This window comes from Oncorhynchus keta, chromosome 2 (assembly GCF_023373465.1).
Source record: "Oncorhynchus keta strain PuntledgeMale-10-30-2019 chromosome 2, Oket_V2, whole genome shotgun sequence".
NCBI lineage: Eukaryota > Metazoa > Chordata > Actinopteri > Salmoniformes > Salmonidae > Oncorhynchus > Oncorhynchus keta.
The window spans coordinates 77167825-77193033 of record NC_068422.1 but is presented as its reverse complement, the minus strand read 5'-3'; the positions used below and the strand labels follow the sequence as shown (position 1 = coordinate 77193033).

Here is a 25209-nt window from a genome sequence, read left to right as displayed (position 1 = left end):
ACAAACTCAGAAAAGGTGAAAGGTTGTGGGAATGTGTCAATTTGCTAGTCACCGGTTGGCAAAGCGGTCTCTCGTCTCTTTGACAGAAAGAAGCCCGGTGTAGCTAGATCGATATCTTAATTTAATAAGCGGACATGGCCAAGAAACGAAGAGAAAGACGAGAGGCCGATAGTGTTTCGTTAGCAACGTTACACGAGGAACCGAAGACAACATTTAACGAGGCACAAACCCTCAAAGGTATGTATAGCTAACGACGTTGCTATCCCGGCTAACTCGCTAGTATAGCTAGCTAATTTACTTGTGTTTTTGTAATTAATTTGCTAACGTTAAGATACATTACTGTTTCTTTGATATGGTAAACGTCTTGTTAAATAATGTTGCTGGCCGGCTTAATAACCAGCCAGATGATTGTGTAATGCGGATATGCTGTTGTCAGTCAGCGTTAGCTAACTAACGTTATTAACAGCTGATTATCAACATTCAGAAGTTACTTGCTTTCAAGTCTGGTGGTATGACGGAGTTGAAGCACAGACAAAATGGGTTAGTTACCAGTATCGTTGGTTGTAATTAACATGATCAGGTTCGTAACTTGGTAGGTTGCTATCTATCCAGCCGCTGTCAGGGACCATACCCAGTTTGACGTTAAGTTGCTAATGTTAATCAATGACAGAACCACTTGGATGAAGTCAGGAAAATATTAGGCTAACCATGTAATGTTATTATATAGATGGAGCAACAATTATCATAACAGGATGTTACACAATACACACTTTATTTATACATTTTGTTCAAACTTTTAAAATAAACGGATTTTAAAAATAAATAAATAAAATTTAACCTTTTATTTAACTAGGCAAGTCAGTTAAGAACAAATTATTATTTTCAGTGATGGCCTAGGAACAGTGGGTTAACTGCCTTGTCAGCTCAGGGGTTTGAACTTGCAACTTTCTGGGTACTAGTCCAACGCTCTAACCACTAGGCTACCTAGTGGTTAGTCATGTGAAAAAACAGGCAGATGTGTTCCTCCTCAAAGTTAGAATGCATGTAGTCAGTTTTAAGGATTATATATCTTGAATGGTTTGACCACATAGCATGCTTCATGTACTCTGGGGAAATCAACCAGGAACTAGAACAAGTGAAGCAAGACATTACATGAGGCTTACTGCTGTTGTTACAGAAGAATATAGGCTTATCATGATATTTTAAATTTGCTGACTGTGTATGCTATATAACTTAGCTACTCATCTCTCCACAGAGACTCGATACACTGGAGGGGGCTCAGCTCGCATGTCTCTCCTCATCCTGCTGTCTGTCTTCACCTGCGCTGCTTCTGTCATGTACCTAGTGTACAGGAATTTCCCAGAGCTCGACAAGTAATTGTTCTTTGCATTTATCTTTCCATCAAGCTGACCCATGTACAAAGAGTTACTTTTGTACAACAGCCTACCAAATGGCATTCACCAGCCAAGTTAAATCATTTCATTCAAACGGTTCTCATCATTAGCTGTGTTAACAGGCACCAGTATAGGCATATTTTCAACCAACCTTTACATGATTGATTTGATATATATACATATACACACACAGAAGTCAGAAGTTTAAATACACTTAGGTTGGAGACATGAACTCGTTTTTCAACCACTCCACAAATGTATTTTTAACAAACTATAGTTTTGGCAAGTCGGTTAGGACATCTACTTTGTGCATGACACAAGTCATTGTTCAAACAATTGTTTACAGACAGATTATTTCACTATCACAATTCCAGTGGGTCAGAAGGTTACATACAAAATTGACTGCTTTTAAACAGCTTGGAAAATTCCAGAAAATGATGTCATGGCTTTAGAAGCTTCTGATAGGCTAATTGACATAATTTGAGGTGTACCTGTGGATGTATTTCAAGGCCTACCTTCAAACTCAGTGCCTCTTTGCTTGACATCATGGGAAATCCAAAGAAATCAGCTAAGACTTCAGAAAAAAAATTAACCTCCAAGTCAGGTTCATCCTTGGGACCAATTTCCAAATGCCTGAATGTACCACGTTCATCTGTACAAATAATAGTACGCAAGTATAAACACCATGGAACCATGCAGCCGTCATACCGCTCAGGAAGGAGAGACATTCTGTCTCCTAGAGATGAATGTACTTTGGTGCGAAAAGTGCAAATCAATCCCAGAACAACAGCTGGAGATCCTGGAGGAAAATATCTATATCCACAGTAAAACGAGTCCTATAAATCGACATGACCTGAAAGGCCGCTCAGCAAGGAAGAAGCCACTGCTCCAAAACCGCCATTAAAAAAAGCCAGACTACGGTTTGCAACTGCACATGGGTACAAAGATCGTACTTTTTGGAGAAATGTCCCCTGGTCTGATGAAGCAGAAATAGAACTGTTTGGTCATAATGACCATTGTTATGTTTGGAGGAAAAAGGGGGAGGCTTGCAAGCCAAAGAACACCATCCCAACCGTGAAGCACGGGGGTGGCAGCAGCATGTTGTGGTGGTGCTTTGTTGCAGGAGGGACTGGTGCACTTCACAAAATAGATGGCATCATGGGGACGAAAATTGTGTATTTATTGAAGCAACATGAAGATTTCAGTTAGGAAGTTAAAGCTTGGTCGCAAATGGGTCTTTGAAATGGACAATGACCCCAAGCATACTTCCAATGTTGTGGAAAAATGGCTTAAGGACAACAAAGTCAAGGTGTTTGAGTGGCGACAAAGCCCTGACCTCAATTCCATAGAACATTTGTGGACAGAACTGAAAAAGCGTGTGTGAGAAAGGCCTGGAAAGATCTGTGAACCATAGAGAAAGAGGCAATAAATATCAGCTGGTTTTACCGTGTATGAGCTGGACTGATTGGACTTACCTGTTGGCGTTTGGACCTACCGAGAACCCAATTCCTGTACCTAACCCTGCTATCCTTGACCTTGCCTGTGGCCTGGGTGGATCAGGAAGGAGACAAAAACACAGGTACTGTCCTGTTCGGAAGAACTCTCAATCTGGGGTGATTTTGGTGACAGTTTCCCACTTCATTTGTGACAAACACTCCTAATCTTGAAGAGATTTGCCACATTATACATGTATAATATATTTATATACATATATCTCCACACACACAGTTGAAGTTGGAAGTTTACATACACTGTCTTAGGTCAGTTAGGATCCCCACTTTATTTTAAGAATGTGAAATGTACTATTCTGAGTTATTTCAGCTTTTATTTCTTTCATTACATTCCCAGTGGGTCAGAAGTTTACATACCAAATACTAATTGAGTGTAGCATTGCCTTTAAATTGTTTAACTTGGGTCAAATGTTTCAGGTAGCCTTCCACAATAAGTTGGGTGAATTTTGGCCCATTCCTCCTGACAGAGCTGGTGTAACAGTCAGGTTTGTAGCCCTTTCTCTCTCTCTCTACTGGAGAGAATTGGTAAAGCTTGGTACATTCGTCTTGACCCTTTATATGTGGGTCGGCACCACCTTCTGAGGGTTCCCCTTGCTTCTGGGAATTGTAGTTGTCAGTTGGCCATTTTGTGATCTGTAGTTCTGATCGGGGTGGCCATTTTAGTGATGGGGCAGAGCCGTTTATTAGTTCTGCTCTGACATATCTGCCATTTATCACTCAACCCCCTTTGCCCACAGTGTGTGTGTGTATATATGTATGTACAGTGGCAAAAAAGTATTTAGTCAGCCAATTGTGCAAGTTCTCCCACTTAAAAAGATGAGAGGCCTGTAATTTTCATCATAGGTACACCTCAACTACGACGGACAAAATGAGAAAAATCCAGAAAATCACATTGTAGGATTTTTAATGACTTTATTGGCAAATTATGGTGGAAAATAAGTATTTGGTCACCTACAAAAGTTGTTCTCAATACTTTGTTATATACCCATTGTTGGCAATGACAGAGGTGAAGACTTACAGAAAACGTTTGACAAGGTTTTCACACACTGTTGCTTGTATTTTGGCCCATTCCCCCATGCAGATCTCCTCTAGAGCAGTGATGTTTTAGGGCTGTTGCTGGGCAACACAGACTTTCAACTCCCTCCAAAGATTTTCTATGGGGTTGAGATCTGGAGACTGGCCAGGCCACTCCAGGACCTTGAAATGCTTCTTACGAAGCCACCCCTTCGTTGCCCGGGCGGTGTGTTTGGGATCATTGTCATGCTGAAAGACCCAGCCACGTTTCATCTTCAATGCCCTTGCTGATGGTAGGCTTTGTTACTTTGGTCCCAGCTCTCTGTAGGTCATTCACTAGATCCCCCCGTGTGATTCTGGGATTTTTGCTCACTGTTATTTTGACCCCACGGGGTGAGATCTTGCGTTGAGCCCCAGATCGAGGGAGATTATCAGTGGTCTTGTATGTCTTCCATTTCCTAATAATTGCTCCCACAGTTGATTTCCTCAAACCAAGCTGCTTGCAGATTCAGTCTTCCCAGCCTGGTGCAGGGCTACAATTCTTTCTTTTTTTTGTTTCTAGTGTCCGTTGACAGATCTTTGGTCTTGGCCATAGTAGAGTTTGGAGTGTGACTGTTTGAGGTTGTGGACAGGTGTCTTTTATACTGATAACATGTTCAAACAGGTGCCATTAATACAGGTTACGAGTGGAGGACAGAAGAGCCTCTTAAAGAAGTTACAGGTCTGTGAGAGCCAGAAATCTTGCTTGTTTGTAGGTGACCAAATACTTATTTTCCACCACAATTTGCAAATAAATTCATTAAAAATCCTACAATGTGATATTCTGGATATTTTTCTCATTTTGTCTGTCATAGTTGAAGTGTACCTATGATGAAAATTACAGGCCTCATCTTTTTAAATGGGAGAACTTGCACAATTGGTGGCTGACTAAATACTTTTTCGCCCCGTATGTGTGGCGTATACATTGTTGGATTATTTCATGGAGCAAAAATGGATTTGATTTTATAATGGAGCATTTTCTAAATTCAAACACCCCTTCAACTAGCCATCAGAGTTTAGGAGACACCTGGGATGTTGAATAGAGAACAAAGAATCACCATGTAAAGGCTGTTTGGAGATCTGCCTATTACATCTATATAGTAGCCTGTTATCAATGATTATCACAGCTAATGATGAGAATCATTTGATTTAAATTGTGTACAGCCTAGTATGATACACCCCAATATAGACGGTCACGTTTTAAATTCTGTTTCTGTAAGTGTCAAAGCCCTTGCCCACAGATTCACACAAACTTTTATTTATCCACAACATTGTATGATGGTGAATTGATATCCAAGTTTTTTCATTTCAGTGATGAGATGGCTACTATTAAAATTCCCAAAGATATGGATGATGCTAAAGCCTTGGGCACTGTACTTTCCAAATATAAGGACACCTACTACACCCAAGTGTTAGTAGCCTACTTTACCACCTATATTTTGTATCCTTTTGGTTAGTAAGTGTATTGCAAAGTTGTGAACTTTTGGAAGATTGAGATGCGTACTTATTCGTTGTTTCAACATGAATCAAGTCTGCGAGGCCCCCTATCTATTCCAGTGGATCAGCAGAGGAGAGCGTCAAGACAGGAGCGGACCAAGACATGCTTTTGTTACTCTGTGATGTGCCTGTTGATTGCATCATCCCCTTTATCCCCTACCTTGCTGTCTCCCGCTCGGTCTCCCTCTCATTCATTATTTCCTATTGAACAAAGCAGCCAGCCAAGCCAAGGCCATAGTAAAGGCATGAATGGAGTAGGAGGTGGGGGTACAGTGGGATTTGATCCTTGAGTATTAATTCAGGCAATTATTGTGTGTTCACAACAACCACAGAGTGCAGTACACTTTTCCTAATTTTATGACAAGACAGATTAATGCGGACATGCAGTGCACACAAGTTAAACTTTATCAGTACAGTAGGTTCTAAGGACTTCCTTTCCAACCACAGCTATATGCAATAACTCTGTTCCAGCTTTGTCAATTGCACTTCAGACCGACATTACGGGCAGATAGAATTATCCACTATAAAAGAGGAGAAAAACATGGTCTGATGCATGTTATGGTCCCACCTCATATGTAAACATAATGTCTTCAGAGCACATTTTATTAGGAAGAATGTGAATTAACACTGCACAGTATGAACTATGAATACAAATGCAGTATCATGCCTGATGTTTTCTACCCTGCTTCCTCTGCTAGTTTTCCTATTTTCTTTCCCCTCCACTGTCTTGGCACATATTAATGCATAGTGTCTGCTCTGGCCAGTATGTGCCAACAGCACAAGGACTGCACCAGCTGACCAGGCCCCAGCCACTGTCTGTGATGTGTTGCCTTGTAGTTTTACTGGTAAATAAATGTTAGGATATCCTATCAGAGGAATGCTTTGCCCACAACATGATAAAGGTCAGCAACATGACCAGTAAAATTACAAGGCAATACATCCCAGACAGTGGCTGGGGCCTGGTCAGCTGGGCCAGTCCTTGTGCTGTTAGCACATACTGGCCAGAGCACAGACACTATTCATTAACATGTTCCTAGAGAGTGGAGTGGAAAGAGGTTAAGCAAACTAGCGGTAGAAGACATCAGACATGATACCACATTTGTATTCATAGTTCATACTGTGTAGACTTTATTCATATTCATCAAAATGTGCTCTGAATATGGATTGTGTTTTGATATAAGGTGGTACCACTGGACCCCCCCACCCACCTCTTCTATATCTATAGCTGATACTTCTATCTGCCTTTGACGTTGCTGAAAGCAGGCAGATGACTACAAGTTAGTCCTGCAGCCTGATCTATAATAAACTGGCACTGTATACTACTACAGTGGAGTAAATATTAACTATACTAAACATAAGAAGAAACGCAACATTTTAAAGTGTTGGTCCCATGTTTCATGAGCTGAAATAAAAGATCCCAGAAATGTTCCATATGCACAAAAAGCTTATTTCTCTCATTGTGTACACATTTGTTTATCTCTGTTCATGAGCATTTCTTCTTTGCTAAGATAATCCATCCACCTGACAGGTGTAGTATATCAAGAAGCTGATTAAACAGCATGATCATGACAATAAAAGGTCACTCTAAAATGTGTAGTTTTGTCACACAACACAATGCCACAGATGTCTCAAGTTGAGGGAACATGCAACTGGCATGCTGACTGCAGCAATGTCCACCAGAGCTGTTGCCAGAGAATTTAATGTTAATTTCTCTACCATAAGCTGCCTCCAATGTCGTTTTAGAGAATTTGGCAGTACGTCCAACCGGCCTCACAATCGCAGACCGCATGTAACCACACCAGCCCAGGACCTCCAACTCTGGCTTCTTCACTTGCGGGATCATCTGAGACCAGCCACCCAGATAGCTGATGAAACTGTGGGTTTGCACAACAGAACAATTTCTGCCCAAACTGTCAGAAACCATCTCAGGGAAGTGAATTTCTGCCCAAACTGCTTGTCGTTCTCACCAGGGTCTTGACCTGACTGCAGTTCGGTGTTGTAACCAACTTCAGTGGGCAAATGCTCACATTCGATTGCCACTGGCACATTGGAAAAGTGTGCTCTTCAGGCCTTCTGGGCGGCGCAGTGGTTAAGGGCGCTGTACTGCAGTGCCAGCTGTGCCACCAGAGACCCTGGGTTCGCGCCCAGGCTCTGTCGCAACCGGCCGCGACTGGGAGGTCCGTGGGGCGACGAACAATTGGCCAAGCATCATCTGGGTTAGGGAGAGCTTGGCCGGTAGGGATATCCTTGTCTCATTGCGCATCAGCGACTCCTGTGGCGGGCCGGGCGCAGTGCACGCTAACCAAGGTTGCCAGGTGCACGGTGTTTCCTCTGACACATTGGTGCGGCTGGCTTCCGGGTTGGATGGCGCTGTGTTAAGAAGCAGTGCGGCTTGGTTGGGTATCGGAGGACGCATGACTTTCAACCTTCGTCTCTCCCGAGCCCGTATGGGAGTTGTAGCGATGAGAAAAGATAGCTACTAACAATTGGATACCACGAAATTGGGGAGAAAAAGGGTAAAAAAGAAAAGTGTGCTCTTCACGGATGAATCCCTGTTTCAACTGTACTAGGCAGATGGCAGACAGCATGTGGGGGTGAGCGGTTTCCTGATGTCAACGTTGAGAACAGAGTGCCCCCTGGTGGTGGAGTTAAGCTATGGGCAGACATAAACTACGGACAACGAACACAATTGCATTTTATCAATGCCAATTTGAATTCACAGAGAGAGGATCTCGTCACGGTATCTGAGACCATTCATCTGCCGCCATCGAAATCACATGCGCCGAATACAACAAGTGTAGACCTTAATTTGACTTAAAAGCCCACAGTGCAGTTCAAGAAAAGTAAAACAAATATTTACCAAATAGACTAAAATAAAAAGTAACAAAATAACGAGGCTATATACAGGGAATATCGGTACTGAGTCAGTGTGCGGGGGTAGTTGAGGTAATTTGTACATGTACAGTGGGGCAAAAAAGTATTTAGTCAGTTCTCCCACTTAAAAAGATGAGAGGCCTGTCATTTTCATCATAGGTACACTTCAACTATGACAGATAAAATGAGAAAAATATCCAGAAAATCACATTGTAGGATTTTTAATTAATTTATTTGCAAATTATGGTGGAAAATAAGTATTTGGTCACCTACAAACAAGCAGGATTTCTGGCTCTCACAGACCTGTAACTTCTTCTTTAAGAGGCTCTTCTGTCCTCCACTTGTTACCTGTATTAATGGCACCTGTTTGAACTTGTTATCAGTATAAAATACACCTGTCCACAACCTCAAACAGTCACACTCCAAACTCCACTATGGCCAAGACCAACGATCTGTCAAAGGACACCAGAAACAAGATTGTAGACCTGCACCAGGCCGGGAAGACTGAATCTGCAATAGGTAAGCAGCTTGGTTTGAAGAAATCAACTGTGGGAGCAATTATTATGAAATGGAACACATACAAGACCACTGATAATCTCCCTCGATCTGGGGCTCCACGCAAGAGCTCACCCCGTGGGGTCAAAATGATCACAAGAACGGTGAGCAAAAATCCCAGAACCACACGGGGGGACCTAGTGAATGACCTGCAGAGAGCTGGGACCAAAGTAACAAAGCCTACCATCAGTAACACACTATGCCGCCAGGGACTCAAATCCTGCAGTGCCAGACGTGTCCCCCTGCTTAAGCCAGTACATGTCCAGGCCTGTCTGAAGTTTGCTAGAGAGCATTTGGATGATCCAGAAGAAGATCGGGAGAATGTCAGATGAACCCAAAATATAACTTTTTGGTAAAAACTCAACTCGTCGTGTTTGGGGGACAAAGAATGCTGAGTTGCATCCAAAGAACACCATACCTACTGTGAAGCATGGGGGTGGAAACATCATGCTTTGGGGCTGTTTTTCTGCAAAGGGACCAGGACGACTGATCCGTGTAAAGGAAAGAATGAATGGGGCCATGTATCGTGAGATTTTGAGTGAAAACCTCCTTCCATCAGCAAGGGCATTGAAGATGAAACGTGGCTGGGTCTTTCACCATGACAATGATCCCAAACACACCGCCCGGGCAACAAAGGAGTGGCTTCGTAAGAAGCATTTTAAGGTACTGGAGTGGCCTAGCCAGTCTCCAGAACTCAACCCCATAGAAAATCTTTGGAGGGAGTTGAGTCCGTGTTGCCCAGCAACAACCCCAAAACTTCACTGCTCTAGAGGACATCTGCATGGAGGAATGGGCCAAAATACCAGCAACAGTGTGAAAACCTTGTGAAGAAAATGTTTGACGTCTGTCATTGCCAACAAAGGGTATATAACAAAGTATTGAGGTCAACTTTTGTTATTTACCAAATACTTCTTTTAAACCATAATTTGCAAATAAATAAATTAAAAATCGTACAATGTGATTTTCTGGATTTCTTTTTCTCATTTTGTCTGTCATGGTTGAAGTGTACCTATGATAAATTACAGGCCTCTCATCTTTTTAAGTGGGAGAACTTGCAAAATTGGTGGCTGACTAAATACTTTTTTGCCACACTGTAGGTGGGGGTGAAGTGACTATGCATAGATAATAAACAACAAGTAGTGGCTGTGTACAAAAGGGGGGGAGAATGTAAATAGTACGGTGGCGATTTTATGAATTGTTCAGCAGTCTTATGGCTTGGGGGTAGAAGCTATTGAGGAGCCTGTTGGTCCTAGACTTGGCACTCCGGTACCGCTTGCTGTGCAGTAGCAGAGATCAGTATATAGCTTGGGTGGCTGGAGTTTTTGACAATTTTTATGGGCTTTCCTCTGACACCACCTATTATATAGGTCCTGGATGGCAGGAATTTTGGCTCCAGTGATGTACTGGGCCATACGCACTATACTCTGTAGCTCCTTATGGTAAGATGCCGAGCAGTTGCCATACCAGGCAGTGATGCAACTGGTCAGGATGCTCTCGATGGTACACCTGTAGAAACTTTTGAGGATCTGGGGACCCATGCCAAAAGAAATTCAGTCTCCTGAGGGGACAAAGGTTTTGTCGTGCCCTCTTCACGACTGTCTTGGTGTGCTTGGACCATGATAGTTCGTTGGTGATGTGGACACGAAGGAACTTGAAACTCTCGACCTGCTCCACTACAGCACCATCGATGTTAATGGGGGCCTGTTTGGCCTGCCTTTTCCTGTAGTCCACGATCAGCTCCTTAGTCTTGCTCACATTGAGGGAGAGGTTGTCCTGGCACCACGCTTCCAGTTCTCTGACTTCAACTGACGTCTCATTGTTGTCGGTGATCAGGCCTACCACGGTTGTGTTGTCAGCAAATTGAATGATGATGTTGGAGTTGTGTTTGGCCACGTAGTCGTGGGTGAACAGGGAGTACAGGAGAGGACTAAGTACACACTCTGAGGGGCCCCAGTGTTAAGGATCAGCGTGGCAGACATGTTGTTGCCTACTCTTACCACCTGGGGACGGCCTGTCAGGAAGTACAGGATCCAGTTGCAGAGGGAGGTGTTTAGTCCCAGAGTCCTTAGCTTAGTGATGAGCCTTGTGGGCACTATGGTGTTGAACGCTGAGCTGTAGTGAACAGTGTTCTCACATGGGTATTTCTTCCCACCTGGACAAAAGGAACACCTAATGTGTTCATGTTTCAGCATGATAATGCACAGCCCCATGTTGCAAGGATCTGTACACAATTCCTCGAATTTGAAAATGTGCCAGTTCTTCCATGCCATGCATATTCACCAGATACGTCACCCGTTGAGCAGGTTTGAGATGCTGTGGATTTAAGTGTACGACAGCGTGTTCCAGTTCCTGCCAATATCCAGCAACTTTGCACAGTTCTTGAAGAGGAGTGGGACAACATTTATATTTTTGTTTCATGTATTTTTGTGACCGTATCCACAAGTGTGTGTGTGTGCACATGCTGCTGTGTGTTCAACCCTTGAGCTGTATTCCTTGATGCTGCTGACTCAGCCTCCAGACATTTGCGATCCCTGGATCCATCTTCCTCAGCATCCTGTCTGGTTATCTCTACCCCTTCCCCCTGGCTCTTTTCCTCGTCTGCCTGGTGAGTATAGTATGGACACAAGGGCTAATAATAGTGGTGACATTTACGAAATGTACTTTGACTCAGTAAACCAGACTCTGTTTACAAAATGTACTGCCTCTGTCACTGTGTTTTCCAGTGCTCTGGCCTAGGGGCTTCCTTCTGCTACATGCTGTCTTATCTAGTGGGGCGACCAGTGGTCTACAGATACCTGACAGAGAGAGCCCAGAAATGGTCCCAGCAGGTAAGACATTTTGGAAGGAAAAACAGGTTGTTTCTGTACTTGAACAGTAGGAAGTTGTTGATATGAGAGTACAAGCAAACTTTAACAGTTTAGTAACAGCCACATGTCTATCTGCACCCACAGAACAGTGGAGTCTTAGTAGGGGGCTAGTAGCCTCCAAGCCTTACTGTGAATGACAGGTTATGCTATCTGTTTTCAATTACAGGTAGACAAGCACAGAGATCATCTCATCAATTACATCATATTTCTGAGGATCACTCCCTTTCTCCCCAACTGGTTCATCAACATCACCTCACCTGTCATCAACGTGCCTTTGGGGGTCTTCTTCCTTGGTACTTTCTTTGGTAAGGCTAGAATATATCAAACTCCAGTATTTCCTTTTTTGGTAGAAAACAGTGTTGTATTGTCTTTATTGCTGAGCTATTTTTGAATCTATCATACTATTTAATACAGTGATCACCAACCCTTTCTGAGTCCAGATCACTTTCGCAGTCTAAAAGCAAGTGGAGATCTACAGCTCAGATTCTTTTTTTCTTTTTTTTTTTTCTTTTTACATTAACCTCACAAACAGTTTTGTAGGAATGAGGTTTGGGAAGTAGGCCTAATACATTATCACAGCATATTGGCTATATGATTAGCTTGCCAATATTGTTAATGTCAGACCATATTATATTTCAAAACTTTGATAACAAAACAGATCAGCTGATTTAGCACTTGTGGTGCATCAATCAATTGAAATTGCTTTTTTATTTTACTGGATTGATGGTCAACGAGGTCAAATCACAATGTCAGTGATCTTCAGGTCGAAAAGTCGGAGCTCTAGAAAGATGCCCGAGTTTACGAATTGGAATTCCTCTGGTGAGACTGACCAGAGAGAGGGAACACCATCTTCCACCTGATGGCGAAACTCGAGTCGCACCGCATCTGCCTCATGCACAAATGTATGTTGTTCCTATGACCAGAGAAAGTTAAATATTCATTGAATATAAAATCGACACGACAAGCTGCTAATAAGAATAAAACGCAGGGCTATCGATACTTTGCTACTCATTCATTGCATCTGCAGCCTGAGCGAAAGTGCGGAGAAGCAGCTTTTAGTAATAGTGTTGAATAAAAGCAGTGACAGTGCTGAATATAAAGTTAAACATGAACTCACTCATAAAAACAGCAGCTCTTTGCTGTATTCGTTGACAGTCTCTGTGGTCATGATTTTAAAAGTTATTCAATCTTACATAGGCTAGTAGCCTTTTTAAACTTGGCTGTGGCCAGGGTCATGGAACTCTATAGCCACGGTGATTTGAGCTATCTGATTGGGCAGCGCAGTAGGTGCACTCGATTTAGTCACAGATTTGCCGGGTAGGAGGAGTCTGTCTCTTCAGACAAATAAAAATGGGAATGCTGCTTACCCGGTGCGCAGGGCTTTTGAATCAAGTGCACCTACCGTCAACAGCTCAACGCAGTATTAAAAAAAGGAGCTCAAGCCTTTGTTGACTTTTCTACAGAAATATTTGGTGATCGCCTAGGAATGCCTCGGCTGTCTTACAATTCTGACTTCCTCCCTTATCTCTGACTGTCAGGAGTGGCCCCACCGTCCTTCGTGGCGATCAACGCTGGTACAACACTGTATAAACTGACGACAGCTGGGGAGGCAGTGTCCTGGAACTCTCTGATTGTGCTAGGTGTCCTGGCCGTACTCTCTATCCTGCCTGTCTGCTTCCAGAAGAAACTGCAGCAGAAGATGGAGTAGGCATTAGACAACTCAGCAACTCATCTGCCTGCCTGATCCCCCAGCCCGTCCCTTGGCTCAGGAATGGTACACCCCGCTGTCACTCACATAGTCCTGCCTGTTGCTGTCCCACACACCTGCTGAGGTTGCTGTGGAAACATTGACCGTTGACACAACCCTGACTCCTGTGCCCAAAACATGTGGTTGTGGCCACTTCAACTTTGTGCTCTACAAAGGACTAACTGGCCTCTGCTCATCCTCGGGTTTGTTTTCCCATATTTGTTAAATGTTGCATGCCTGGAAATTGAAAATCTTAAGGATACAGAAAACATCAGGCATCTGTCTTTATTGTTTTTACTCACAATGGTTCTCACAAGTTCTAGCTAAACTTCCCTCCTTTGTATTTCTTGAACAGTGTTTTGAATTGATTTAATCTCTTAACCTGTGTGATATGGGTGAAGTCAAAGCAATACTGATCAGAGTCGCAGTTCAGTGTTTTTGATTTTCACAACATTTTTGGACTATTGTTATGACTGTTTTATACACTGGATAGATTGAACATATTAAATCATTTAGAACGTTCTATCATTTGAAGATATTGTTAAAACACCACCCTAAAATGATCTGTGTGCCATCAATGTTGACATGAAAAATATGCATGTGAACACATGCAGTTAACTTGTTTTTCAACCACCACAAATTTCTTGTTAACAAACTATAGTTTTGGCAAGTCGGTTAGGACATCTACTTTGTGCATGACACAAGTAATTTTTCAAACAATTGTTTACAGACAGATTATTTCACTTATAATTCACTGTATCACAATTCCGGGTCAGAAGTTTACATACACTAAGTTGATGGTACCTTCCAGAAAATGTCATGGCTTTAGAAGCTTCTGATAGGCTAATTGACATCATTTGAGTCAATTGGAGGTGTACCTGTGGATATATTTCAAGGGCTACCTTCAAACTCAGTGCCTCTTTGCTTGACATCATGGGAAAATCAATTGTAGACCTCCACACCTCTGGTTCATCCTTGGAGCAATTTCCAAATGCCTGAAGGTACCACGTTCATCTGTACAAACAATAGTACGCAAGTATAAACACCATGGGACCACGCAGCTGTCATACCGCTCTGGAAGGAGACACGTTCTGTCTCCTAGAGATGAATGTACTTTGGTGCGAAAAGTGCAAATCAATCCCAGAACAACAGCTGGAGATGCTGGAGGAAATGGGTACAAAAGTATCTATATCCACAGTAAAACAAGTCCTATAATCGACATAACCTGAAAGGCTGCTCAGCAAGGAAGAAGCCACTGCTCCAAAACCACCATAAAAAAGCCAGACTATGGTTTGCAACTGCACATGGGGACAAAGATCATACTTTTTGGAGAAATCTGGTCTGATGAAACAAAAATAGATCTGTTTGGCCATAATGACCATCGTTATGTTTGGAGGAAAAAGGGGGATGCTTGCAAGCCGAAGAACACCATCCCAACCGTGAAGCACGAGGGTGGCAGCATCATGTTGTGGAGGTGCTTTGCTGCATGAGGGACTGGTGCATTTCACAAAATAGATGGCATCATGAGGGGGGAAAAGTATGTGGATATATTGAAGCAATATCTCAAGACATCAGTCAGGAACTTAAAGCTTGGTCGCAAATGGGTCTTCCAAATGGACAATGACCCCAAGACTACTTCCAAAATGGCAAAATCGCTTAAGGACAACAAAGTCAAGGTATTGGAATGGCCATCACAAAGCCATGACCTCAATCCTATAGAACATTTGTGGGCAGAACTGAAAAGGCGCATGCGAGCAAGGAGGCCGACAAACCTGACTCAGTTACACCAGCTCTGTCAGGAGGAATGGGCCAAAATTCACCCAACTTATTGTGGGAATCTTGTGGAAGGCTACCTGAAACGTTTGACCCAAGTTAAACAATTTAAAGGCAATGCTACCAAATACTAATTGAGTGCATGTTAACTTCTGACCCACTGGGAATGTGATGAAAGAAATAAAAGCTGAAATCAATCATTCTCTCTTATTATTCTGACATTGCACATTCTTAAAATAAAGTGGTGATCCTAACTGACCTAAGACAGGGAATTTTTACTCTGATTAAATGTCAGGAATTGTGAAAAACTGAGTTTAAATGTATTTGGCTAAGGTGTATGTAAACTTTCGACTTCAACTGTAGAAAGATAAATATGAAACCCTTGATGCTTCTGCTGGGCCTTTCACTAAAATATTGCTACTAATTGGATTTCCCCTTTAATTGTATGAAACGGCATATCAAGTATTGAAAACTGGTGTTTTGTATACTATTCTTTTTATATTTGTTCTACTAATGGTGCTGAGACTGCCTCTCTGCCTGTGTGCTCCCTTTTGTGTGTCACCAGTCCAAATGTTCTGCCAGTTGAGAAATGCAGTAGTGGATGACCCAGCAGTGCCCTTTGCAAAGCTACCAATTTAGATTTTTTGGTTGTTCATGCTTTTCCCAGGTGTTAGTGATTTCACACTGCTACTTCATGTACAGTGCCTTCAGAAAGTAGTCACACCCCTTGACTTTTCCAAATGTTCTTGCGGGATTAAAATGGATTTAATTGTAATATTTTTGTCAACGATCTACACAATACTCTCTCTAAGTTGAAGAAAAATTCTAACATTTGTATAAAAAAAAAAAAAAACACATGCTACATGACCAAAAGTATGTGGACACCTGCTTGTTGAAGATCTCATTCCAAAATCATGGGTATTAATATGGAGTTGGTCCCCCCTTTTGCTGCAGTCGGCGTTTCAATTCTTCCCAAAGGTGTTTCATGGGGTTGAGGTCAGGGCTCTGTGCAGGCCAGTCAAGTTCTTCCATACCGATCTCGACAAATCATTTCTTTATGGACCTCGCTTTGTGCACAGGGGCATTGTCATGCTGAAACAAGAAAGGACTTTCCCCACACTGTTGCCACAAATTTGGAAGCATAGAATCGTCTCTAGAATGTCATTGTATGCTGTAGTGTTAAGATTAGCCTTCATTCGGACTAAGGGGCCTAGCCCGAACCATTATTCCTCCCCCACCAAACTTAGTTGCATTGGGACATTTACATTTACATTTAAGTCATTTAGCAGACGCTCTTATCCAGAGCGACTTACAAATTGGTGCATTCACCTTATGACATCCAGTGGAACAGCCACTTTACAATAGTGCATCTAAATCTTTTAAGGGGGGTGAGAAGGATTACTTTATCCTATCCTAGGTATTCCTTAAAGAGGTGGGGTTTCAGGTGTCTCCGGAAGGTGGTGATTGACTCCGCTGTCCTGGCGTCGTGAGGGAGTTTGTTCCACCATTGGGGGGCCAGAGCAGCGAACAGTTTTGACTGACAGGTAACATTCTCCTGGCATCTGCCAAACCCATCTGTCAGATGTTGAAGCGTGATTGATCACTTCAGAAAACGCGTTTCCACTGCTTTAGAGTACAATGGCGGCGAGCTTTAAGTGAAAACTGTAACTAGGCCACTCAGGAACATTAAATGTCTTCTTGGTCAGCAACTCCAGTGTATATTTGGCATTGTGTTTTAGGTTATTGTCCTGCTGAAAGGTGAATTTGTCTCCAAAGTGTAATTAGTAACTTCACCATGCTCGATGGGATATTCAACATCTGTTTAGTATTTTATTTTTTAAATATTTTTTTTACCCATCTAACTACAAATCGATGCCCTACGTAAAGGCATTGGACAACCTCCCTGGGCTTTGAATCAGCTTTTTGAAATTCACTCCTCGATTCAGGGACCTTAAGTGTTGGGACGGAGATGAGGTTGTCATAAAGAAATCAGATTAGACACTATTATTGCACGTAGAATGAGTCCATGTGACTTGTTGAGCACATTTTTACTCCTGAACTTATGGTAAGCCTCAATAACACAGGTGTTGAATACTTATTGACTCGAGACTATTCAGCTTTTCAATTCTATTATTTTGTAAAAATTTCTAAAAACATAATTCCACTTTGACATGAAAGGGCAGTGACAAGGGCAGTATGAAGGGCAGTGACAAAAAAATCTAAATGGAATACATTTTAAATTCAGGCTGTAACACAAAAAAAGTCAAGGGGTGTGAATACTTAAGGCAGTTTATATATTTTCTTAGAGTCCAACCTGTATGTATCTGTTGGTGTTATGCCTAATTTGTACTATAGTTTGGGTGCTTTGATGTGATTTTTATTTGGCCTTACCTGATGTCATTATATGAATTCTCTGCTGCTGTGAAACCTTCTGGTTGTATCTAGAGGTTGATGCAGTGAATGTGCACTTGGGCAGTCTTACTGTTGATATTTCTTCAAAATCCATGTCTCAAGCACTGTCCACTCTTCTGCATCTGAAATCGCTCATTATTTATGAAAATTGATTTGATTTTAAAAAGTGAGAAAGCATTATTTAATTTTGATCAACGGTCTTACTTGGATTAGCGTTTTAATCCACTATAGAAACCCTTTCTGAGTATGAGAAAATGTCATTTATTATTTAATTACCTGAATTAATTTGTGTCCACTTGGCATGTCTAAGGCTGTGTTTACACAGGCAGTCGAATTCATACATATATTTTCCGCTAATTGGTCTTTTGACCAGTCACATCAGAACTTTTCTAGATCTGGTCAAAAGACCAATTAGTGAAAAAATAGATCAGAATTAGGCTGCCTGTATAAAAGCAGGCTGAGCGCTTCACATTTTTATGTAATGGCTGTGTTGACACGGGCAACCCAATTTTTCTATTTGTTTTACCACTAATTGGTGTTTTGACCGATCAGCTCTTTTGTCAATAATTGGTCAAAAGATTAGAACTGTTCTACCCCCAACAAGATTTAGATGCAAATGGCTGTTCCACTGGTTGTCATAAGGTGTATGCACCAATTTGTAAGTCGCTCTGGATAAGAGCGTCTGCTAAATGACTTAAATGTAAATGTAAACACAGCCCTACTGTATCCCAATCCCACTGTAACCCATCATTCATGACCTGTTTCATTTAGTTTAGTTGTGTTAATGTCCTTGTTTGAAATTTGGGCTTCACATTTTTGTTGTTCATAGAGGTTGCATCATTACCTCATCTTGATTGCACTGCAGTAGTTTTCAGAGGGATCATGCCTGATGGGAGATCCTGTAGCTGTTCAGTCAATACAGTGTGCTCTTATGAAAGCTGTTTTGGTGTTTAATAAAGAAGAATATGTTGTTACTTAGCCCTTATATTACTAGCACATTATTTGTTCACCCAATTTGATATCAGAAGTAATTTCTGGAACTGTATTGACACATATTTGCAATAACTGTTTAAAAGTCCCCAGTAGTTTTATCCCATTTTTAAAGACCACTGCAATATTAGGGTGTTACACATGTTTCTTATTACAACTTTCCAACAGTTGTTTAATTTTCATGCAGAGAATATTGAGAATATCTGTGCTGGCTTGGATGATTCTTGGTGTGTGCATTCATTACGCTTGTGATCTTTACAGTATTAAGTTGTGCAAAATGATAATGTATGGCAAGTGTTTGAATATAATTTACATTCTTGTACATATTTTTGTCCAAGCTAATGAATGTTGGTTCATTATTAACATTTATTTTGAAATAATAAAATATAATATACATTTTTTTTCTCACTGTCCGGTAAATGATTGGAAAATGAGAATGTGGATCTAATGGCAGTTCTGCATGTTTGTACCGTCACCTTTTACCACAAGGTGGAGCTCTTTGTACTTGTCCACAGAGTTCAGCCCCACAGTTGCTTTGACTTTTACTTTTTTTTAATGAAATATATTCTAAATTGTGCATCAGAACGTTTATTTACATATTTTTCCTATTTCTGACACCTTTATCTGTGCCTTGAATACTCAAGTAGAATACCTATTACTGTATGTGTATTACAGCTATGGAATTACATGTGTATTACATGAATACAATTGTTCAGACTAAACTGGTGAAATTAAAGTTTGCATTCACTTGTACACTGGTCTTGGCTACAGTGGAGTAAGAATACTATGTCTAGGCTTAAGGCTTAATGTAATGCTACATTACTATAGCATTATTATAAAGGAGAGGTTTTTACAGGATAAATACTTAACTCAGGAACTGAAGGGTTAAATGCATAACGTAATCTATAAGGAGTTTGCACATGCTCAGTGTGTTCCCTCTACGCAGAGGTAATGCAAGGAAGGGTTTGAGAAGATCTGAGACAGATGAAAACAGCTGTACTTGAAGGCCCATAATGCCTTTCGGGTGGCATTCTGTTCTGATTTTCAGGCTTTGCAGTACATCCACAATGGCTACGCGAAATCACTACGCGATCCTTTAATATGCACCCTGCTGAAAAAGCCGAGGAAAAGGGTACCACCGGACCAGTCTCAAAATGACCACCGGTTTCAGCTCGAATTCATGTCGATTCGCAGATTATTTTGTTATCTGCGGACTTGACACTGAAAGCGGGCTTGAACCAGACGAACTGTCAGGTAAGTGTTGTGCACGGGCTGGGGAACCATAAGAATAATTCTGCATGGTTTATGTCTTAGTTTGTTTCTTTTATATAGATTTTAGAGTACAGTATTATATCCATGTTTAAACAATAAAAACATGACAGTTTATAATGGGTTGATAACTGGTAATACTGTGTACATCAGTAAGTAGGACGGCACATCAGTGTTGTTCATACGAGTTCCTATTTTCTACCTTTCCATGTTATGTTATAACGTTACGTCTAGTCGTTTAGAAGGGATTATTCCAATAAATGTTAGCTTGAAATGCTCGAGAACTGTAGGCCGTCGATGTTCCAGCTGTAATTAAAGACAACGAAAAACTGTTAATGGATTCATCTCCTCCTGAGTATAGCCAGCACTCATTGAGTGGTCAAAAGCAGGACAGACACACATTTACATACGTAGATCACTGACCTTGATTGGCTGTTTCAGAACTCACCAGAATAAGACATGTTTCTATTTCTACAATTTGTAAATAAAAGGGATGTTTCCCCTATCAGTAGTACGTTGATATTACCATACTATCAATTGTAATTACACATGTATCAACAAACATATATATATATATATACATATATATATATATACATATACAAGCAGGTTAGGCCAAAAATAGCTATGTCAAAGAAGCACATCTGATTTCTTAGTTGTTTATGACATCTGAACAATTTAATTAATTCCCCTCTGTCTTCTTACACACCTACCCTCAGTGATAGATGGGAATCAATTGATCAATGCATGGCAGAGTGCAGAATACAGAGTGAAACTGGGGGTATCAAGGACCATAAGGTTCTCCCTGGGGGGGCAGAACACTGAATATGTCAGGATGATGTCATTATTAGACCGGGTCTGCTATTTCTTGGGAGTGCCATGGGTCTCTAGGGAAGATGAGGTGGTATGATACATAAAGTGGGGTGGGGGGTGAACTCTTCCTGAGCTCAGGGTGGTGGGTTAGTTGTGTACGAGTTTGAAAAGAAGTGAAACTGGTGTGGGAGTATACTTGAAGATGCTGATCTTGGTTTTCTTGTCAACAACAGTTATGTTTATGGAAGGAACTTGTAGAATCTAGTACATTGTTTTCAAAGGACAAGTCAGGCTACATTATTTTTTTGGGTAGCCTAGGGTCTAAGGATATGTAAGTATGTGCATTTCCCTAAACTCAACTGTTACTTTACAATCAAGCTCTAACGTTTTCTGCTGTAAACATAACCTGTTTATGAATATGTACAAATCAGAACAATAATTTATTCTACTGCAGAGACATTTTTGTTAGTCTCGCAGGTGGTCTCAATCATGAATCAGCACAATTTTATTTTGTTTGTGTCTCGTGAGACGTCATTAGTTGCTCTCCACCTCTGTAGGTTCTCTGGAAAGAACAAACCCTTGTATACTTCAACAAACACAATGAGCATGCATCCTGTGCCTTGACTGTACAGTTTCCCCCCATAAACTATCCTAGTTTTACAGTATAAAATAATGAGGTATAATGTAGGCAAAGAGAAGACCGTGAACTGCCGTAATAAAAACACACACAACTCACTGGTTTGTGAGTGGCACCACCTTGCATGTCTCTCATTTCACTTAACATAAGCCTAAGGTTCTACTTATCAAGGGACAGTTTTTTGCAGGAAGGATGGAAACATCTTTAGATAACACACACAAGATCTCTCTTATGCAAATGTACTTAACACATCTGATGAGATAAATTATTAACAGCATTTGCATTAGTCATTTTTAAAATCTTTGTCGCAAAGACACATTTCCTTCCTCTCAGTGTAAAAGTGGAAGTAGAATCTTTTACAGAAATCAGTCAAGGATGTGTTCACTTCTCTGTTGTTTATCTAGAGAGAATTATGCTATTCAGATTCTTATCATGATTGTCTCCTCTCCTCGAGTACCTGCCTTTCTAATAAGAGAGAGACCAGCTGGTGAAAGTTAGTCACTGGGGTGTTCAGCAGGAGATTGCATGTCATTCGGTAATTCATCAATCTAGACAAATAATGGTGGTCCTCTGACCAGAGATTAGACTTTAGAAGACTAGAGGTTATCCTGTAGGTTCCATACTTGGCCTTCATGTTTTCTCCTGCAGTGACTCACTCAGACAATGGAAAGCCTTTTTGGAGGCTGAGGGTTCTATTGGCTGAGTTGATATCGGATGAGGAATTTGTCCTCTTTGCCATTCTGTGCATAGTTCCAGGGCCATGAGTGCACTGCTGAGACTTATATCACTGTTTGGTCTAATGGTACAATAGGCTGTTATTAGACATGCTTGTTACAGACTGTTTCCGGAGTCTGTCAGCCACATCTAAAGGAATTAAAGCTATTGGCCTGCCAGATATCTCAAACTGTGTGTTTTATGTAGAATGTGTTTTGAATTATATGCTTCCAGGATTCCTCCTCTTGTAAGTTTGGGTCAGGGAATAGGAAGTGACTGCATGCCTGGCGGGGATTCTGAATAGTGAAAACTGCCTTGGGCCAGACCCTGATGTAACCTTCCTCATTGTGGTCAAGGATCAACAGGGTAGGTTATAATGGTTAGGGAGCATCTTGTCTAATCATAGAGGATTACAATACATCACATTTGCCCTCCTGCTTTTTAGCTAGATCCTACTAGCTGACAAAATAAAAACGCTATTACAATGTTACTGCAATGTCGTAGCAAGAGGACAATACGCTAGCAATGTTGTGAGTGTACTACTCTCTATGGGGTGTTGCCACATCACTGAGACATTGTGGGAATGTCTGTGAAAATGTATCCCTGTGGGTATATTTGTGAATCTCCTCCAGCTGTACACACGGCTGTTAGCGTTGGCCTTCCTTAAGCTCTGATGTGGTGAGGTAGTGTCGTGATTGACTAGTTAGTGAGAGTGAAACTGGATGGTGCGCAATTCAAATAAATAATCATAAAAATTATGGATATTAAACTTTTAGGTACATATAAGTGTCTTATATCAGCTGAAAGCTTACATTCTTGTTAACATGACTGCACTGTCTGATTTACAGTAGCTATTACAGCGAAAACATGCCATGCGATTGTTTGAGGATGGCGCCACACATTAAAATATTTTTCCACTGGCACAGGTTTCATAAATTTACAAATAGCGATTAAATATTAACTTACTTTTTGAAAATCTTCCTCTGATTTGTCATCCAAAGGGTTCCAGCTATAACATGTAGTGTCATTTTGTTAGATTAAATCCTTCTTTATATCACAAAAGGTCTGTTTAGTTGTCTCCATCGATTTGCGTAATCCACCCGTTCAACATGCAGAGAAAGGAATCTGAAAATCTAGCCCTAATCTTTGTTTCAACAAGTCAAAATACGGTTCTATATACTCCTCAGATACCCTAAAATAGAATCAAACTATAATACTTCTTATGGAAAGAAGTATGTTCAATAGGAAACCGATTTTAGCAGGTGCGTCCTGTCTTCATGGCGCACGCAAACACAAATTTCCAAGACTGTGTCCCTGTACTAAAACTGATATTTCTTATTAGTTTTTGAAGTTACAAGCCTGAAACCTAGAACGTAGACTGCTGACACCATGTGGAAGCCATAGGAAATGCAACCAGGGAGCTCATTGTCAATATGACCTTATACTTGCCGTTCTAAGAGGATGGTGTCTCTAAAAAAATATTCTGGTTGGTTTTTCTTTGGATTTTGTCCTTACATATCTTTTGTGTTATATTCTCCTACATTATTTTAACATTTCTACAAACTTCAAAGAGTTTTCTTTCAAATGGTACCAATTATATGCATATCCTGGTGGCAGTGTAGCCTAGTGGTTAGAGTGTTGGACTAATAACCGGAAGGTTGCAAGTTCAAACCCCCGAGCTGACAAGGTACAAATCTGTCGTTCTGCCCCTGAACCCACTGTTCCTAGGCCGTCATTGAAAATAAGAATTTGTTCTTAACTGACTTGCCTAGTTAAATAAATGTTATAAAGGGCCTGAGCAGGTGGAAATTGAGAAAAAAGGCCCCAAGTTAAGGTGTCTATTTATTTTTATTAACCAGGTAGGCTAGTTGAGAACAAGTTTTAACTGTGAAGTTAAAGTTTATCTCCAGCTTCAGTCTAAGCTTCCTACAGCCTGGCCTCTGTCCTACTGCTCACCGACTGACTGCAGAGACTGGCTAGTGACAGAGAGTGTGGACATGTACACTGCTGTCAACCTGAAGCTTTACAGTTTATTTCTGGATCGATTGCTCACCACAAATGGTGATTTTTCAACCATCTCTCTGGGTCTTAAGTCACTCTCCCCTGACCTCTACTTCCCTTCTCCTCTCCCTACTTGTCCACTGTCATGGTCTGCAAACAAATATACCATTGGCACATTTCCACTGAAGATTTACGTCACTGTTTTACCAAAAAGACTCCGACTTTTCTGTTTCCATCTATGCGAGCCGGCACCCGGGTCTCACTGGAAATGGCTCTTGCAGACCTGCTCTGACTTGGGGCCAAGCCCAGGATACTTTTCAGTGTAATTTATATAACAATGGCTACTGGGGACTTTAACATCTTCTCACAAAGCAACTGTCGTGATAATGCAGAGGTTGTTGGTTCTGCTTGCAACAAGTCTTTTGTGTCACATTCCTGATGGAAACACATATGTTTCATTGGAAAAGCACCTCTCCCTCTCTCTACAGTAGAGATCCATGGAGTATGTATCCTCTTAGAGAAACAAGGCCTTTGGATGTTTACATGAATGCTTTCTCATGCAGCTATTTTGGTATCTCTTGATAACGCCCTCCACCACAACTATACAATGTGGAGATATTGCAAGCAGTACGGTTCCTGCCGTGTGCAGGCTATATGTTCTCGGTATGAACTTCCTGCTTCCTCTCTCGTTCTCAGGCTGCTGAGACCCAGTTAGCACTAGCAGAGCTGCTTCATATACAGTAGCAGCGGTGAGTGGGAGAGCTCTTCTTCTCCCTGGCAGACTGGAGGGGTCACGTGCACACAGCAAACAGACAGCCCAGCACAAATTGCTTTCTCTGACCAATCAGACGAGATTATGGGTGTCATGTGATTAGTGGACTGAGCGAGCTGCAGTCTCTAGAGTCTATGCAATCAGTCTGTGCTCTGGTGAGTGTGTCGACTAAAGGCGTCCGCACACTTTCCAGCCGAAACAGCTCGGAAGAGTTTGTGCATATATCATGATAACATTTTGTGACGTTTTTGTTAGTTTCTGACACCGGTAAGGGTTTTTTCAGCTGTTCGGACATACATTTTTTTCTTGGGCAAGCCGAAGTCGGTAGCC

At 41.4% G+C, this 25209-nt stretch overlaps 2 protein-coding genes across 7 annotated transcripts in view; both read left to right on the top strand.

Moving 5' to 3' along the window:
* LOC118360514 (transmembrane protein 41B-like) lies at positions 1–16046 on the top strand. Its single transcript, XM_035739761.2, has 7 exons — positions 1–237; positions 1256–1373; positions 5271–5399; positions 11396–11489; positions 11608–11712; positions 11918–12056; positions 13290–16046. The coding sequence occupies exons 1-7, from the start codon at positions 135–137 to the stop codon at positions 13457–13459; spliced, it is 858 nt and encodes a 285-aa protein (XP_035595654.1). The 5' UTR covers positions 1–134; the 3' UTR covers positions 13460–16046.
* Positions 16047–19617: 3571 nt separating this feature from the next.
* Positions 19618–25209, top strand: part of LOC118360503 (DENN domain-containing protein 5A-like) — a 45939-nt gene continuing 40347 nt past the window's right edge. For 3 of the 6 annotated variants that reach the window (XM_052484197.1, XM_052484199.1, XM_052484200.1), the window contains exon 1: positions 19618–19927. In XM_052484197.1, the coding sequence (XP_052340157.1) occupies positions 19828–19927 (100 nt within the window). In that variant the 5' untranslated portion in view covers positions 19618–19827. The remainder of the gene's footprint in view (positions 19928–25209) is intronic. The other 3 variants (XM_052484196.1, XM_052484195.1, XM_052484194.1) reach the window with 1 other exon arrangement.

Coding starts and splice junctions, on each gene's coding strand:
- LOC118360514 (XM_035739761.2), top strand. CDS start 135: ATGGCCAAGAAACGAAGAGAAAGACGAGAGGCCGATAGTGTTTCGTTA. Junction 5,400..11,395: donor TACTTTACCACCTATATTTT/GTATCCTTTTGG, acceptor CTGCTGACTCAG/CCTCCAGACATTTGCGATCC. Junction 11,490..11,607: donor CTCTTTTCCTCGTCTGCCTG/GTGAGTATAGTA, acceptor TGTGTTTTCCAG/TGCTCTGGCCTAGGGGCTTC.